General features: G+C 36.9%; 1 protein-coding gene across 1 annotated transcript; it reads right to left on the minus strand.

Moving 5' to 3' along the window:
- Positions 1-28: 28 nt before the first annotated feature.
- On the minus strand, positions 29-8,130 carry LOC309701153 (E3 ubiquitin-protein ligase RNF126-like). The gene is made up of 9 exons (XM_082525190.1): positions 7,993-8,130; positions 4,691-4,749; positions 3,986-4,046; positions 3,235-3,470; positions 3,035-3,103; positions 2,876-2,945; positions 2,662-2,755; positions 2,209-2,324; positions 29-2,095 (listed from the first exon to the last, which is right to left on the minus strand). The coding sequence occupies exons 1-9, from the start codon at positions 8,068-8,070 to the stop codon at positions 1,910-1,912; spliced, it is 969 nt and encodes a 322-aa protein (XP_082381316.1). The 5' UTR covers positions 8,071-8,130; the 3' UTR covers positions 29-1,909.
- Positions 8,131-15,379: the final 7,249 nt, after the last annotated feature.

Genomic DNA, 15,379 nt, shown 5'->3' on the forward strand with positions numbered 1-15,379 from the left:
AATATAAAAAATACTCCAACATGAAATATTTAAATATTTTCATTTTATTCAGGTTTCTGTTATTAAAAGATTTGCAAAACCTGCAGCTCTAGAAAAATAAAGCCAATACATATTCACATTATGTATTTTTTAAAAATCATAAGTCTAGACTTTTAACCGGCACCAGAACCACTGAATCTACAGCAACCAAATATTTAATAAGCCTGATATATTCCAGCTTCACAGCCAGAAGGCAAAACAACAAGGTCAACAATGTTTTGTATCGTTTGTTTGTTTTTTTTAAAGAAAGATTATGAATCTGTAATTTCCCCTTGTGAGAGCAAACTCTGAGCTATATGTATTCATCTGTCTTCCAGTAAGATCAGTGTTCTGTCCATAACAATGCCATCTTTGAACATAAAACCCCTGATGTGCAGTACAATGTAGAGGAAATACACCCATATGGCTAAACAATTAAAGGAAACAGAATTTATTGGCTTCTTGATAACATTAGACAGGCAAGTACACCAGTGAAGGATTTAATATAGAATCTGTTTACTAGCTGCATGCCTTTGGACCAGGCCTTACTTTGAAAGTACAAAATTATCACAAAATCTTATTATGCATTGAAAACAGGTCCAGAAGTGCTCACTAATGGGGTCATTGTTCCTTGGTTGATGCTTGGCTGTTCTGGACAGCTTTGAAGGCGTCATGACAGGAACAAATAATTTAGACTGGGAACCAAAACAACTTAAAAGTTCACCATATCATTAGTTTTTTTTTTTATTTGGTACTTGAACAAAAGGGTATCAAGAGGGTATGTTTTAACCTCTCCTCTTTTAAAATGACCCAGTTTTTATGATTACTGCACTACCATTTAGTTTTTAAACCACAGCACCACAGTCAGAGTATAAAAAAATGAATACACGTAAAACACTGTTGTTGTAAGACTTATTGGAAAGCCTTTAGAGTATTGTAACCACACCCTAAGAATGACTTACAGGAAATGAGTGCTAGCACCCAAACATCTTTATTTTCATCTGTTAGACAGTTTTGTCTGTACATGATCATACTGCAAATCAAGAGGAATTCAACTGGCAACTTTTGAAAATATTTATGTTTAAATTAAAATGCACAGAAATGTTTCAAAATGTATCACGTGTATCATATGTGGAAACATCTTTTATGGTTGCAAATATAAATCATAAAGTATGTGGCAATTGATAAAAAATTTACTGCAATTTAACAGATCATTTCAAGTGCAAACAATGGTACCTGTGTGATTCAGGTAATCTTAAAATAGCAAGTACAGGTTGACAATAAAATAATTATAGAAACTATTGTCAGTTTTTTTTTTAAAGAGCTAAAGGGGTCAGATATAATATTGTTTCAATGTAAGTTCAAAGTGCACGCTTAAGCAGTGCACTATAGTGCATTTTGGGTCATTTAATATGCGAGATATGAATGCTCCTTAAAAAGGGATAGCTTTATTATTCTCTTGCTTTACTGAAAAAAGTGGGTCATCATAAAACAAACAAATCAAGAGATTGAAAAATGAGAAATAAAAAAAAGAACAGCAACTGTCTTGTTCTAGTTTTCTACCTTTGGATTCTTTTTTTCTCTTCTTGTATGAGGTGATTCAGGCAGATCAAGCCTCTTTAAGTATCCATGCTTCTATGCATCCTCCCTGACTGAAGGTGCACTCCAGGCCTCTGCCCTTCCTTTGTTCAGAATCCTGATGAAGGTGGGAGCAACAGGATGGGCAGAAATACATGGGCCTCATGTATCACTTATCCGTGAATCAGCGTGAGTGCTCCTGGGGAGATGCACTCAGGTTTCGGCCCTTCGGCAGGGAGAGGATGGAGGTCACTGCTCTGAAGTACAGCAGCCTGAGAGCTAAAAACAGCTCATGGGGTGACACATGTTCTTCCTACGAATTATCTGTGGAGTTCTCATTGCTGGTTGAACTTGAGGACTGGGGTGTTGAGGAGGATGATGAGGAGGAGGAGGAGGAAGAGGAAGAGGAGGAGGTAAAATTCATCCCTGATAGTTCTGGAGGGTTTGTTGCTGTGTTCTGTCCACTCAAGCTTTTCCTGCACACTGGACAAGTGTCATGCTGGAGAAAAATATAAAACCTTTTTAGAGTCCCATTTAGCCCAATGTTTCAGTCAGCAACAACTGAATATTTACTGTAAGGGTAAAGAATACTGAATAGATGATGTCTAGTACCTGTTCCAACCAAGGGACTATGCAATCATTGTGAAACATGTGATTGCATGGGAGCTGCCTCACATTTTCACCAACACTGTAATCTTCTTTACACACTGGACATTCCAGTCCTGAAGCTGAAATGTCAAAAAATATAGTTAAATATGGTGCAAATAGGTCAACAGTTAGTTCTGGATGAAACTTTTACTGACAGGCAAATAGCATTAGGACTTATTTTTCAGGAAAAGCTCCATATTCTTTAATATCCAGTGGAAACATTTGTTAAGTTAGGAGCAAGTATATTCCCATTATTAGTATTTTTAAAGTAAAATAGTGACTTATAATACCCTAAAGTTATTTACTTAAATCTACAAATAAATAGTCATACTTGATTAAAAAGAATAAGTCAAACAACTGAAATCTGATGACATACTTGCAATAGCCTGCAAAGCTGTTGTAACTTTTTTAACTTACCAACATGCTCATCTGTAATTTGTACTGTAGGAAGACTTTTTATTTTATCTCTATCAGCAGGTGGTGGTCCTGTATTCTCAAACTGATTTAATAACTAAACATTAAAGAAAGGAGAATATTAGAAAGGAGGATAAATTGAAAGACACATTTCATTCGCATCAGTATCTACAATGTTAATACAATCACTTAAAAAACAAAGTTTCTAAAAGAATACCTGTGTTATAATAGCATCTAATCCATTAGCACCCCAGGCATAGTCCATAGGATTTGAGTGAAGAACACCCCTTTAAAAAGAATGGGACATTAGAACAAAGTAAGCACATTTTGGTGTGAACTCCCACTCTATTTTAACACATCTATTTCACAAACTCACCAGGGTCCAACACCAATGTTTGGCATTGCCGTAGGTGCAATTATTCCATTTACTAGCTGCTGAATGATTCTATGAAAAAGAACATAAAAAGATATGACAGAGTAGGAGGCAGGAATATTAATAAATTGCCCAGCAAGCACAAACAAAACAAAACGAAACAAAACAAAACACCGCTTCACTTCACAATCTGCACTCTTTACCCCTCTAAAGTGGGAACTCCCTCGTGTCTCCCTGCTTGTCGTCTTGAACCATGGCGACTTCTTGGTTGCCTGGCACCATATCGTTGCCGAGATGCAGCTTCCCTTTCCCGACGGTTTTCAGCATCCCTGTTATCCTCTGTTGTGAGTCCAGCCCCAAAGTCAAAGCTATCATCAAAGACACCCAGGGCAAACTGGCCATAGCCTGAAGGGAATGTAAACAGGTGCTGGTCCGCATTCTGGGACACAAATAAATGAAAGCAAACACACTGACTTGGTACAAACAAGTGAAGCTTTTGGAGTACAAACACCAAACTTTTACATTCAATACAAAAACACTTTGAAAGTTAATGGTTTGGTTGATAATTAGGTCAAGGTTCACCAATGGTACAGTCACAGAATGCTGACTTGCAGCATTTCCCTGTTTACTGATCATTAAAGCCTGAGTAACTATCACTTTTAAAAAAATCTTTAGATTACTGATGCCTATTTTTAACAGGGAAAAGTAAAGCTAGACAAATTATTCAATAAAATACACTGTAAAGCTCAAAACTGCAGCTTCAAAAGCTAAAGTGCAAACTCCAAGACAAAGTTCATCATGCATGATAACATATTAGCACAAACGTCACTGGAAGCAGTTTTAAGAAATGCTGACTCTGTTACACAATAGTGTGCATAACAGAGGCAGAGCGGTACAAAACAGGGGGAGGTTAGATGATAAAGACAGAGTCTGAATAAAGAATGGGTTAGAAACCTCAAATGGTTGTTGATTCTGGGGCCTGCTGGAGATGGTAGACATGGAGCCATTGTCAGCACTAAACAGGGGAACATCATTGAGAGTGTTATGTTTAGACCCAGTGACATCAAAGGAAATGACCATGTGTCAACGTTTTTATCCTTTTATATATTTGTAATGTTTTGCTGCCATTTCACTTTGTTTTCTAGATTATTTACTTTTTGCAAACTGTTACCATGTACAACTTAGAGGATAACATCATTAAAGACACCTAAAAAAGGACAAAAACTCATGGCCATATGTTGATTACATCAGATTAGTTATTAGATTTTTTAGGCCACCCTTTAATGGAAGAAAATAACACAATCTTCCATCTCACAGTATATGCAAAGCATATACGGAAACATTTATATTTAAGCAAGTGAATTAGTTTGCTTTCTATTTCTGCTACTGGAGGTTTCCTAAATTTCATCATCTACAACTAATTATGGAATGCTCATCCTACTGATTTTCTAATATATATATATATATATATATATATATATATATATATATGTATATAAAATCAGAATCAGAATACTTTAAAAATCCCTTTAGGAAATGATGTGATTTATTTCTTTGTTCCTTTCGAGAAATAGGAAATATACAGACATATATCAACAAAAACTACAAAATTTGTTTTACACAGGGTTAAACTGTTTTCAATATACACTTTTTACACACCTTCTTTCTTCCAGCAGTTCTTCAATAAACCCTGACTCACATCTTGGACATGTATACTCCTGTAAAACAAGACAGTAGTATGAGCAAACACATAATGTTGTTCTCTGATTGTGAGGAAAAAAACCCTTTCAATTCTAATAACAAGATGTACATTCTTTGCGAAGTGTAATAATTATTGCCATTCATGTAACATTATTCCCTACAAAATACTTTCTTTGCTTCCTCACTCACAATTTACAAAGAGATAAATTGATTTATCTGCAAATGCTACATACTATTTTAACTGTAAGAGTTAATGCATCTGCAGCCAGCATTGATTAATACAATTTATTTTTCATTCAAGCTATCCAGAAAAAAAAGACTGAAAACAGACAAAAGGCAACTTTAACCTTTAATCAAAAAATGATCACATAACTGCTTGTCATTTAAATCTTACATATTTGCAAGTGACTCCACAGGCTACATCAGGGTATATGTTAAGCAACTTATGCTTAACATATACCCTAGACTGGAAAAGCTTACTTTCAGGGTTTTGGTTAAAAAAAAAGAAAATCAATTGCAAGTATTTTCACCGATTACTTTTGTTTAAAGTGTGATGGACTGTAAATAAAACAGTTGTTTAAATGTATTTTATTCTAATGTGGTGGGACGTGTTAGTGCAGTCTATGTGCTGCTGTTGTTTCTAAAAGGAAAAATAAATAAATAAATATATTAACTTGTGTATGGTTACACGTGGGTATAGAGCCTGAAAGAATAAGATCATGCGTACAAGAGGCGGAAATTAGCTTCTTTCGAAGGGTGGCTTGGGTCAGCCTTTGAGACAGGATGAGGAGCTCAGTCATTAAAGTAGGGGTCAGAGCCACTACTCCTCCATATCAAAAACAAGCTAGCTACGGTAGATGAGCATCGTAGTAGGATCCCTCCTAGGTGAGCTGTTTCAGGTCAGCTTAAAAAAAATAGAAGATGTCTCTTTGATTGATTGATAGATAGATAGATAGATAGATAGATAGATAGATAGATAGATAGATAGATAGATAGATAGATAGATAGATAGATAGATAGATAGATAGATAGAGTTTTTCTCACTTAATTGGAGTAGGTTTGGTCATTTCAGTTTAGTTCCATGGTTTAAAAATTATTGGGATGGGGGGTTATTTTTTAAAGGGAACCCCGACTATTATTACAAGTTACTCTAAATATGTTACAAATTATCTCCACTACATAAAAACATACTTGAGAATAACTACATTTTTTTTTGTTATTCATTAAATCTTTGTTATTTAAAACTATTTTGGAGCCGTGGGAGCAGCCATGTTTTTTCGCACACAATGCATTCTGGGACGATGACGTGTATTGGTTGTCGGTAGTATAGGTGCTTTCGTTCAGTTAACCTGTTTTGTTTTTTAAAGTGTAGCAACCGTATTAACTAACTTGCCTATTAGTGACCTGGTTACGATTTGGTAGAACCACCGAGATAATCCATCAACAATATAAGGTTAGTCATTAATATAATGCTGCTGCATCGGCTGGGCTAGTTACATCGTAAGGGTTTAAAAACCGAGCTTTAAAGTGATTAGCGGTAATACAAACCGTGAGAAGCCGACAGTGATCACTGACTGTTTTTAGGGGATTGTTGAGATTAAATCGAATAAGATACAAAGCATTGAAACGTGTTAAAAACACAACAGTCTTATTAAATGCAGACTACTTTGGGCCCAGAAACACGATTCATAATGTTGTGTTGTCATAATGTCATCACTTAAAGACCGGATACCGGTCATGGAGGCTAACAAGGGCCGCCCAAAGAACATGTGGATTAAGACATACGGCTTCAAAAAGTTTTGGTGCTTTACAACAAACGCTCTCAGTCGCTGTTGCCATTGGCAAGCAATAGCCGCATAGGCACCAGTAGTTTTCCCTCACTCTCTCGTCCTCGTGTGGCGGATTGTTTTCATCTTCATCTAAACTAGGTGCTGGTTGACTATTTTCATTCTCTCTCTCGGTTTGCTCTGGTTCAAACTGGAAAGGTTGAACAGAAGCCATTTCCAGTGTGCTGCTAACTGGATGCGGTGCAACCGTATGACATCACTACCCAGAGTGCATTGAGAAGTAAATAACAATGGCGACCTACTGGTAAATCGGTTTTATATAAAATGTGCTTAAAAGGAAAACATTTGGTGTATTTTAATATCACACATGTTTTATTGAAAGCACAGTACATATTTTAGCGCAAACATGTCTTAATAGCGGGAGTTCCCTTTAAGTTTTTGACATGCATTTGTCACGGTTTACAAAAACGATAAACGAAGTTCATAACATCTGTTACAAAAAAATCGCATTTACAAATCTATTTCTAATAGGAAAAATTATGAATAAAGTCATTCCCTACACATTTTCAGTATAGTTTAATTTGCATTACCCAATACTGTTCAAGATATTTTCTGTCCCTTGTGCCCCGTTTTTATCTCAGTTAACTGAGAAGACATCAAAAACAGAAGTGGAAGTCTGACTGGTCAAAATGAAATTTTATCACATATAGCTTACATATAATCCATCGTAATATATACATTTATATAATATCAGTAATATCAAAACAAATATGTACAATTTTCGATATTATCAACCAACACTAGTGGAATGAATAACAACTGCAACCAGTTACACTTGAATTATGTTCTTCAAAAAAGCCAAGAATAAAAAGTCGCTAGTTGTTCACATGTTAGAGACATACACAACAGCACATTCCAAGTCATTTTCACTACCCTACACAAACCGTTAGCTGATATTTGACACTCTAAACGGCATGTTTAGCATCCTGTGACAGATCCTTTCAGCCGGACTGACAGAAACATGCACACAAGCGATTAAAAAAAACTGTTCAGTTTGAAAAGAATTTTCCGATATAATTATGAAAGTCCCGAAGTCTATAATTATAAAGATTCCAATTCTACCGTTAGTTACTGCTAGTAAGTGTAGCTAGCGGTCAGGCTAATACCCATCGAAATCCCATCAAATAAGGACCAGCAATTTTTTCAAAAGATATTACAAATTAGAAATCCATCTGTCAGTGAGGCTTACGCAGTTTGACGTTGTATAACAGCCGATCCTCTATTTAGAGGAGTAGCTAACTAACTGGGCAGGGTTGGCGAGATAAACGCTACATCGTAGGAATCTGCTAATACCGTTAGCATGCTAATTGTTGTCCTCTTACTAAAACAATACATAAGAAAGTACCGCCGATCCCATCGCGTTTTCAGTTTGTCCAAATTTTATTCTCTACAATTTTTATCCACTACACTTACGGGAAGCCGAGGATTGATCTCTGCTGAGCATCTATGACAGAAAAACCGGCTGGGCCATGGAGGAGCTTCAGCCATCATTAGCTACTAAACAGGTAAAGAGGAAAAACTACGGAGCCCCGAAAAGGACAATCAGGACACCACGCGAACTTGCTAGAAATGACGCTGACCTTGTGAGTGAACATAAACACTTAATATTACAATGTGAGGCTTTAGTAAAGCTATTGTCGACATAGAATGCAATGAAATGTTATAGTCAGTTTAATATTTTGTAATAGATTACATGGATTTGTTAAATTTTATTTATTTAACAGGGACAATTCATGTTACTGGACTTCGATATTCCAAAAAATATTAGACGTAAACATTGTAGATCACAGTGAACTGCTGACACTGTCATATAAAAACTTTGCCATAAAAAATACAAAAATAAAAACAAAAATAACATAGATAGAATTAAGTTAATAGTGACTGTGGATGGTGCCATAAATGTTGCCCTTGGTAAACCTCAACATTCAGTTTCCCTTACTGACAGGATGGAAGGATAGATAGATAGATAGATAGATAGATAGATAGATAGATAGATTCCACAACCACAAGGCAAATTATTGCATTACAGCAGTGGGATATTAAAAAATTGTATATACAAAAATGATTACAAAAAATAAACAAAAACACAAGTTAGAGAGTAAAAAGAATTTGAATTAATAAATAGTATGTACACAATAAATATGACAAACAGCTACAAGAAGGTATGATACAGAAATATGAGTGTGAAATCTTGTGCCTGTCACACAAAAAAAGAGTTATTGTATAGTTTCATGAAGAATGCTAGGAATGAGCTCCTGAAATATCATTATGGCAGTTGGGTTGAATAGATCTGACACTTATTGGTTATTAAATATATATATATGCATTACAATTAGAATGTGTGCTTTAAAAAATCACACATGTGGTTTACAAAATGCCACCACATGGTGGTGCTTTTGTGTATCAAGTGGTGACTTGAGGGTATTTCACAGTGTAGCCAGTGACTAAAGATACTACTCACTCTTGACAAGTTTCTCATTTCTGTCCCATGATAAATAATAAATATGCAGTTTAGTTTTTGCCTGTTGTAAATGAGGATTCATACTAATATGTTAGCTTAAAAGCCTTAAGGAACTGGAGACTGGTCAATATAATTACCCCCAGTGAATCTGTATCACCACACAGTGTCTCCACTGAACTCGTGTTATCCCTGCAGGTTCATTGCCCCCCTGCTCACCGTCTTCACATGACAACCAGAGATGTGTTTTTGCAATTTGGCAGCACACTAGATTTATTTTGACACATGCTACTTTTCCATTGGATTACTGTCAACCACCTTATGAGCCAACAGGCATGCTCCAAGTATTTAAAGGTTTTGTAGCATCTGTTTTTGAACAAAACTATTTCATCAAATGTGGATTTTGTATTTTTCATGTGTCAGTGTTTGACAGCAGTTATTGGAATATCATCAAGTGTCAAACCTGAGACAGAAGACAGTAAAATAAGTAGTCACTCACACAGGAAAAAAGGTTGTGTTGTTTTAAATTCTTCATCAATCTGGTGGCCCTGAGATAGCAGTGAAAGGTCTCAGACATCACATAGTTGCATAAGGGCTGGAGAGCAAAATGATTGATTACACTTTGTTTTCAGGTCTGTTTTTATTTTTGAGGTTGTCAGCTAAAATCTAAGCAATATTTTTATTATACACAGGTGTCCTTAATGAGATTACCTTAACAGCAGACTCATGGCTATAAACATATCACATAAGTCTGGAGTCACATCACATGTTGACAGCAAGTAGGAGTTCCCATCTGACCAGCCATTGGCCAATCAGGTTTCTAAACCCTTCTGGCCTGATTTTTACATGAAAACATTTGCTTTCATGCTCTTGGTAACAACAGGCCTATATGCACCCAGCCTCGGGTATTTTTTTGTGTTTAGTGTTTGCTATTTTGCACAAACAACAAATAACCATGTATATCTGTAAATGTGTTATGCAAAAAAAAGTCAGTAAACCAATCAATAGCTTAAAGTATGGTATGGCACAGTGAATCACTGGAAAAAAAATGCTGAATGTTGCCACACAGCAAAGCTAACAATGTAACCAAGTTAGTTCCTAATGTGCTCTCTAGGTTGATGTTGTGTCTGATCTGGCCATGTGGGAGCAGGAAAGACACGACTGTCCCATGGGCTGAGATTAGAGAGAGTCTGATAGCACCGAGGTTTGCTATGTCTGCCAGACTGAGGTAAGCTATTGTCTCCCTGAACCCAGTGCGTCACTGCCATTGCAGTTGAATGCTCATTGTAGCAATGCAATCTGGGGACTGAGTGACCGTGGGTCAGAATGAGGTCATGTGGGCAGCAGAAAACAACTACCAAGAGACCTTCTACATCATAGTTTTAGGTATAGAAGTTTAAAGTTTCTTTTAAACACTGGATATTTACCCTAAAACTTTGCAATAGTTGAAAATAATTTAGTCTGTTTTTTCATGGAGCTGCGATAAAGCAGCTTTTACCTTTTTAAGTCAGACTTTTAATGAATTAATTAATAAGACTTTTTTTTTTAAGTCTGATTAATCTGCACGCTTACATTCACATGAAGTAACTCCTAAATACAATATTTGGTATTTTCATGACCTACTTTTAATAGCTTAATTTATATTGAACTCAAAAAGACGGCAAAGTGTCGCAGCCAAGGGAGCAGACAGATATGGTGCAAGGGACACTGCTGCTTTTGTCACTCCATCAAGTTTTTCCAGACATTCCCGCCAGGATTGCCCCACACTGTTCCCCGGGGCCCCAGAATCACACTAACATACACACATAAATACACACACATGCAGACACTCAGCAATAACAGCCGCCTGCTGGAACTTCCTGGGCCTCTTAGTCATGCGTCACTTGTTTTCAGTCCCACCCATCGAAGACTCTCTCTTCCTCCAGACATACTCTGTCTGATGCCATGTGTCACAAAACTTGTGCATTACACACACACACACACACACACACACACACACACACACACACACACACACATACAGCCAAAACATTAGTGATGGTCAAAGCTCTCTTTAACAAAATAAAACTTGTACGTCTAAGAACATGAAGATATGCACAGCTTATAATCATATGTGAATCACAGCAGGCATCCCAGCGATGTTTTTCCACTCTGCATGTTTCAGGATAAACCTCCATGGTACAGCGTTAGTACATAAGTGTTTAGGATTACATCACTGAGCAGCTAACAAAATATAGATGTTGCTAGAGGAACACATGTGTACAATTAGCTACTTAGTTTCAAATGACTTGTTGTAGTGGAGTGTTTGTGGTAACTGCAGATGTTTTGGCAAACTTTGATTTTGTCTGGTTTCATCAAGCAGTTGTTGCATTAAGTCGTGGTAATCAGTCCTGATCACTAAGAGTGTGTTTTTTATGCCCTTGACCCAATCAGTATCTTTTTGTATTTGCTTCAGTGCCATCTAACTTTGGATCCTCCTGATTTTTTCCTCAAGAACCACCATTACATTTTTATTTCTATTTTTCTGTTTAAGAACCACTGGCTGAACTGTCATACATTTGTCTGGTCAAACATCAGTGTTACCACAGGAAAAAAAAACTGTAATCATTTTCTGCATAAACTTCAACATAGAAATTTTGGGTTTGCTCGTATGATTGGAAAGGAAGAGTCACTGAGTCACTCATTCTCCATGAGGAATGAAGAGTATATTCAAATCTAAGTGGGTATTGATACCGTGAGGAAATAAGCTACAGTTACAGTTTACAATAAAGAAACCATGTAAGTAATAGGTTGCTGAATACAGTCTCAGAACCACTGAATGTGCTACAAAGACAACATAAGCCATGTGTGAATCACTCAAGCTGCTGGAGTTTAACAAGTTTGTCAAAGAGACAGTACAAATACATCATCTAGATGTTCTAGTTTAATGACTAAATGTTTTGAGTTGGGTAAAGTGGGAAATCCAGAGTTGAGACATTGAGACATAAAGCAAGTTAATCCCCCCACACCACAATAAAGAATATCACTATACCTTTTTAAAACTTTTTTTAAAATACTTGGTACAAAGAAACCAAACAAAAAAACCTATGTCTGATAGTCACCCCAGCTATTGGAAGCCGCTAACCTGGATATCTTGACAGTGTTATTGGTGCTAATGGCTTCTAGAGCTTATTTAATGCAGTTAGCTGGCAAATACCAGTGTGCTGCCTGATTGCACAGATTCTTCATCCAAGAAATCTGGTGAGTGAAATTCAAGTAACCCTGCAGCAGATTGGCGAGCCGTGCAGGGCGTAACCTACATCTCACCCTATGACAGCTGGGATAGGCTGTAACCCAACCGTGACCTGAATTAAATAATTGGAAGAAAAAGGAAGGATGGAAATGTAAGCATTTCATTTGTGTGTTACTTAGTATTAATCGGAAAATATCTGAGTAGGTGCATTTTCACCCATACATAGTAAATGTTGCTAACCAGTCCATTGCATAGAAAACATAGCACCCTCACTTCTCGCTCAAATGTAGCCGCTGGTGTCAGCCATAATGCTACACCCCAAACTTTAAATGCAGAGTCCACAAACCAGTGGGTGACATCAAGGTCACTATATTGTTCTGTTATGTAGAAAAGTCCATGGCTTTTACATGTTTTGTATAGATGTGTAAAGGTATTGTATGTCTGAAACTACATGAATGAAACTACAGAGTGCCATAATACTCATAGAGCATCAACAATGTTTGTGTGTCTCGTACCAGCAAAAGCGTATGCTATACACCACTAGAGTGTCCGCTAAACACGGTGTCAGTTCATTTAAACCATCTGTTTGTTTATAAGATGTTAAGCTTAGCATTCTGGGGAATAGATGCCATATGAATCTCCTGAGCTTGTCATTGGTACATTTTTCTTCAGCTAACAAAGGTTCTCTGAACAGGTGATTTAATTAGGTGTGTCCTGGTGGCTATTGCAGAAGTTCCTAATGAGCAGGAGAAATGAAATGAAAAGGCAACTTTTCCATTCTCATCTTTACTGAATTTACATGGTATGCTGTAACACACGACAGCACATAAATGCTCAAGCAATTTTCCATCATAACTATCCAACTTTCCATGATAAACAAGCAGGTAGCTGGCCAAAGCTAATAAAAAAAGGTATTTCACTCTTGTTTCTGTAAGTGAGCCACCTGAAAAGCTGATGTGAAACTGGCCGTGGTCTGGTAGCTCTCCAAGCCTCAAACAGCACAATTGGACTTCATTTGAGTCAAGGTTAGGAATGTAATAGAGCCCCATTATCACACTTGACTGACTTTTCACTTGTGCAGTGTGATATTTCAGCACAAACCCAAACCAGAGCTAATTTACGTACCTTGTCAAATGTCAAGGCAGAGAAACAACAAGCGCCTATTTTCCCAGCATAAATGCTCCCAGAGACTTTAAAAACCACGACTAGACATTCCCTCAATAGTTTTTTGAATATAATAGTGAACTCATCAGGGATCAATATTTCATAATTATGTCTGGAATTATATTTTGCAGAGAATCTTACTGTATATTTTGCTTGTCCGGTTTCTCCCTGTGATTCCTAGTACATATGGGCCGGACCACACGCAGAGCCCACAGAGAAGCCAGAGGTCATGATGAGGAAGTGAAACAATTCACCAGGAATAATTTGGGACAATTAGCATTTACACAACTTCCTAACTCTGCTGATTTGTTGTTGATGATCAGTACTTGGATAACGCTGTTGTTTTGCACTACACTTGCCTGCAATTTTACATTACTGTTGCCTCAAATGACTCAAAGAAAGTGGCTTTGGTGATCGCAGACGTTTCTCAGAACTTTTGGGGAATTTTTCTGGACATCATTGTCTTTACCTGACATCCACAAATAATCTCTGAAAATCAGCTTTGAAATAACACTTCTACGGCATGAAACAAAACTTCTAAACATTGCCTAATTATTATTAATTGCTGTTTATTATAAAGGCTCTTTAGTGAGTTATAATCAGCAGTGATATGTTCCCTGACAGATAGATTATTTTGCTTCTAAAGAACATGTTACTCCAGATAAGCAATAAAAAGCAAAAAGCTTTCCCAAGAAATATATAAAACATCATCTGTAATTTAAAAGTATAAACTAAAAGGCTGATGCACTGGCTATTGTGTCAGCATAATAAACTATTGTCAGACGTAAAATATTGCGCACATGTGGAAATTTGAAAGACTCGTCATGTAACAGAACAACTCTGGGAAATAATGTGTGAGGCAGATATTTTCTGATGGAGTGATGGATCTGATATCTATTAGTTTCAGCTGTGGGATGGAGATGTTTACAATCCAGTGGCGCGATCCAGAGAGTGGGTGGTCTCCAAAACACTCCACAGCACTGGGTTTCATCACAACATTGTTTCAGATCTAAATGTTGGCTGTTACTGGAAGTAGTAATGCAAGTTGGAGGAAATGATACCATGTGGACGTCGTTGAGAAAGAAGCTCGACATATCAGAACAGGATAATGACGCATCCTTCAAATTTCAGTGTGGGCGTCACATTATAGCCGCATGTGTTTGGAGGGATATAAACAACTCACCAAGGGGCTCTGATGTAACGTGTATGACTTTTCCCTTGGTCATAACAGGTGAGCTTCAACAGCAGAGATGAATCCATACTCACACCCACACACACTAACATACACCCACCCACACACACACAAAACCGTGTTCCAGGGGAAGCAAGGCTAACACCTCTTTGGATATACCACAAACCATAACATGTAGTAAAAGGAATGAAATATGGAGCAAAGTGGGCACAGCATTCCTGAGGTCAGCGGTAGATGTAATTAGAATTGCTCTGAAATGGCTCATAGGTTTACTCTGTGGTTATGTTATTACCACCACTGCTATGACACAGGCCCATCATATCCAACATCAGCTGGAGGCCTACGTGGTAATGATGTCCAGGCTGTTCCTGGTGAAGATGTTACACAGTCATAATGACAACAACATTTTTTTAAAATTTGTTTTAAACAAAATGTACCTAAATGAGCGTAGTTAGTCAGCACACGTGAACCAAAACTCCTCTCTCGCTGTGTTTTCCACTTGTGTATTTTACGGGGAGACCACAGGTATGTCAACATATGTACCTCAAAAGTGTGGCAAATTCTTTATTGCGGTAGACATTCATTACAAATTCTTGTGGGGGTGCCATATTTTAAACTTTAAAAAAAGAGACTAGTTTGGTGGGGTAAATAATATAGATGGCAAATTTGTGGGAATTTTAAAAAAATATTTATTACACAAATATGTTACTAGTTGGTTAAAAGTTATAATATATTAACATATAGAAAATGCAAG

This window comes from Aulonocara stuartgranti (assembly GCF_965226115.1).
Source record: "Aulonocara stuartgranti genome assembly, chromosome: 23".
NCBI lineage: Eukaryota > Metazoa > Chordata > Actinopteri > Cichliformes > Cichlidae > Aulonocara > Aulonocara stuartgranti.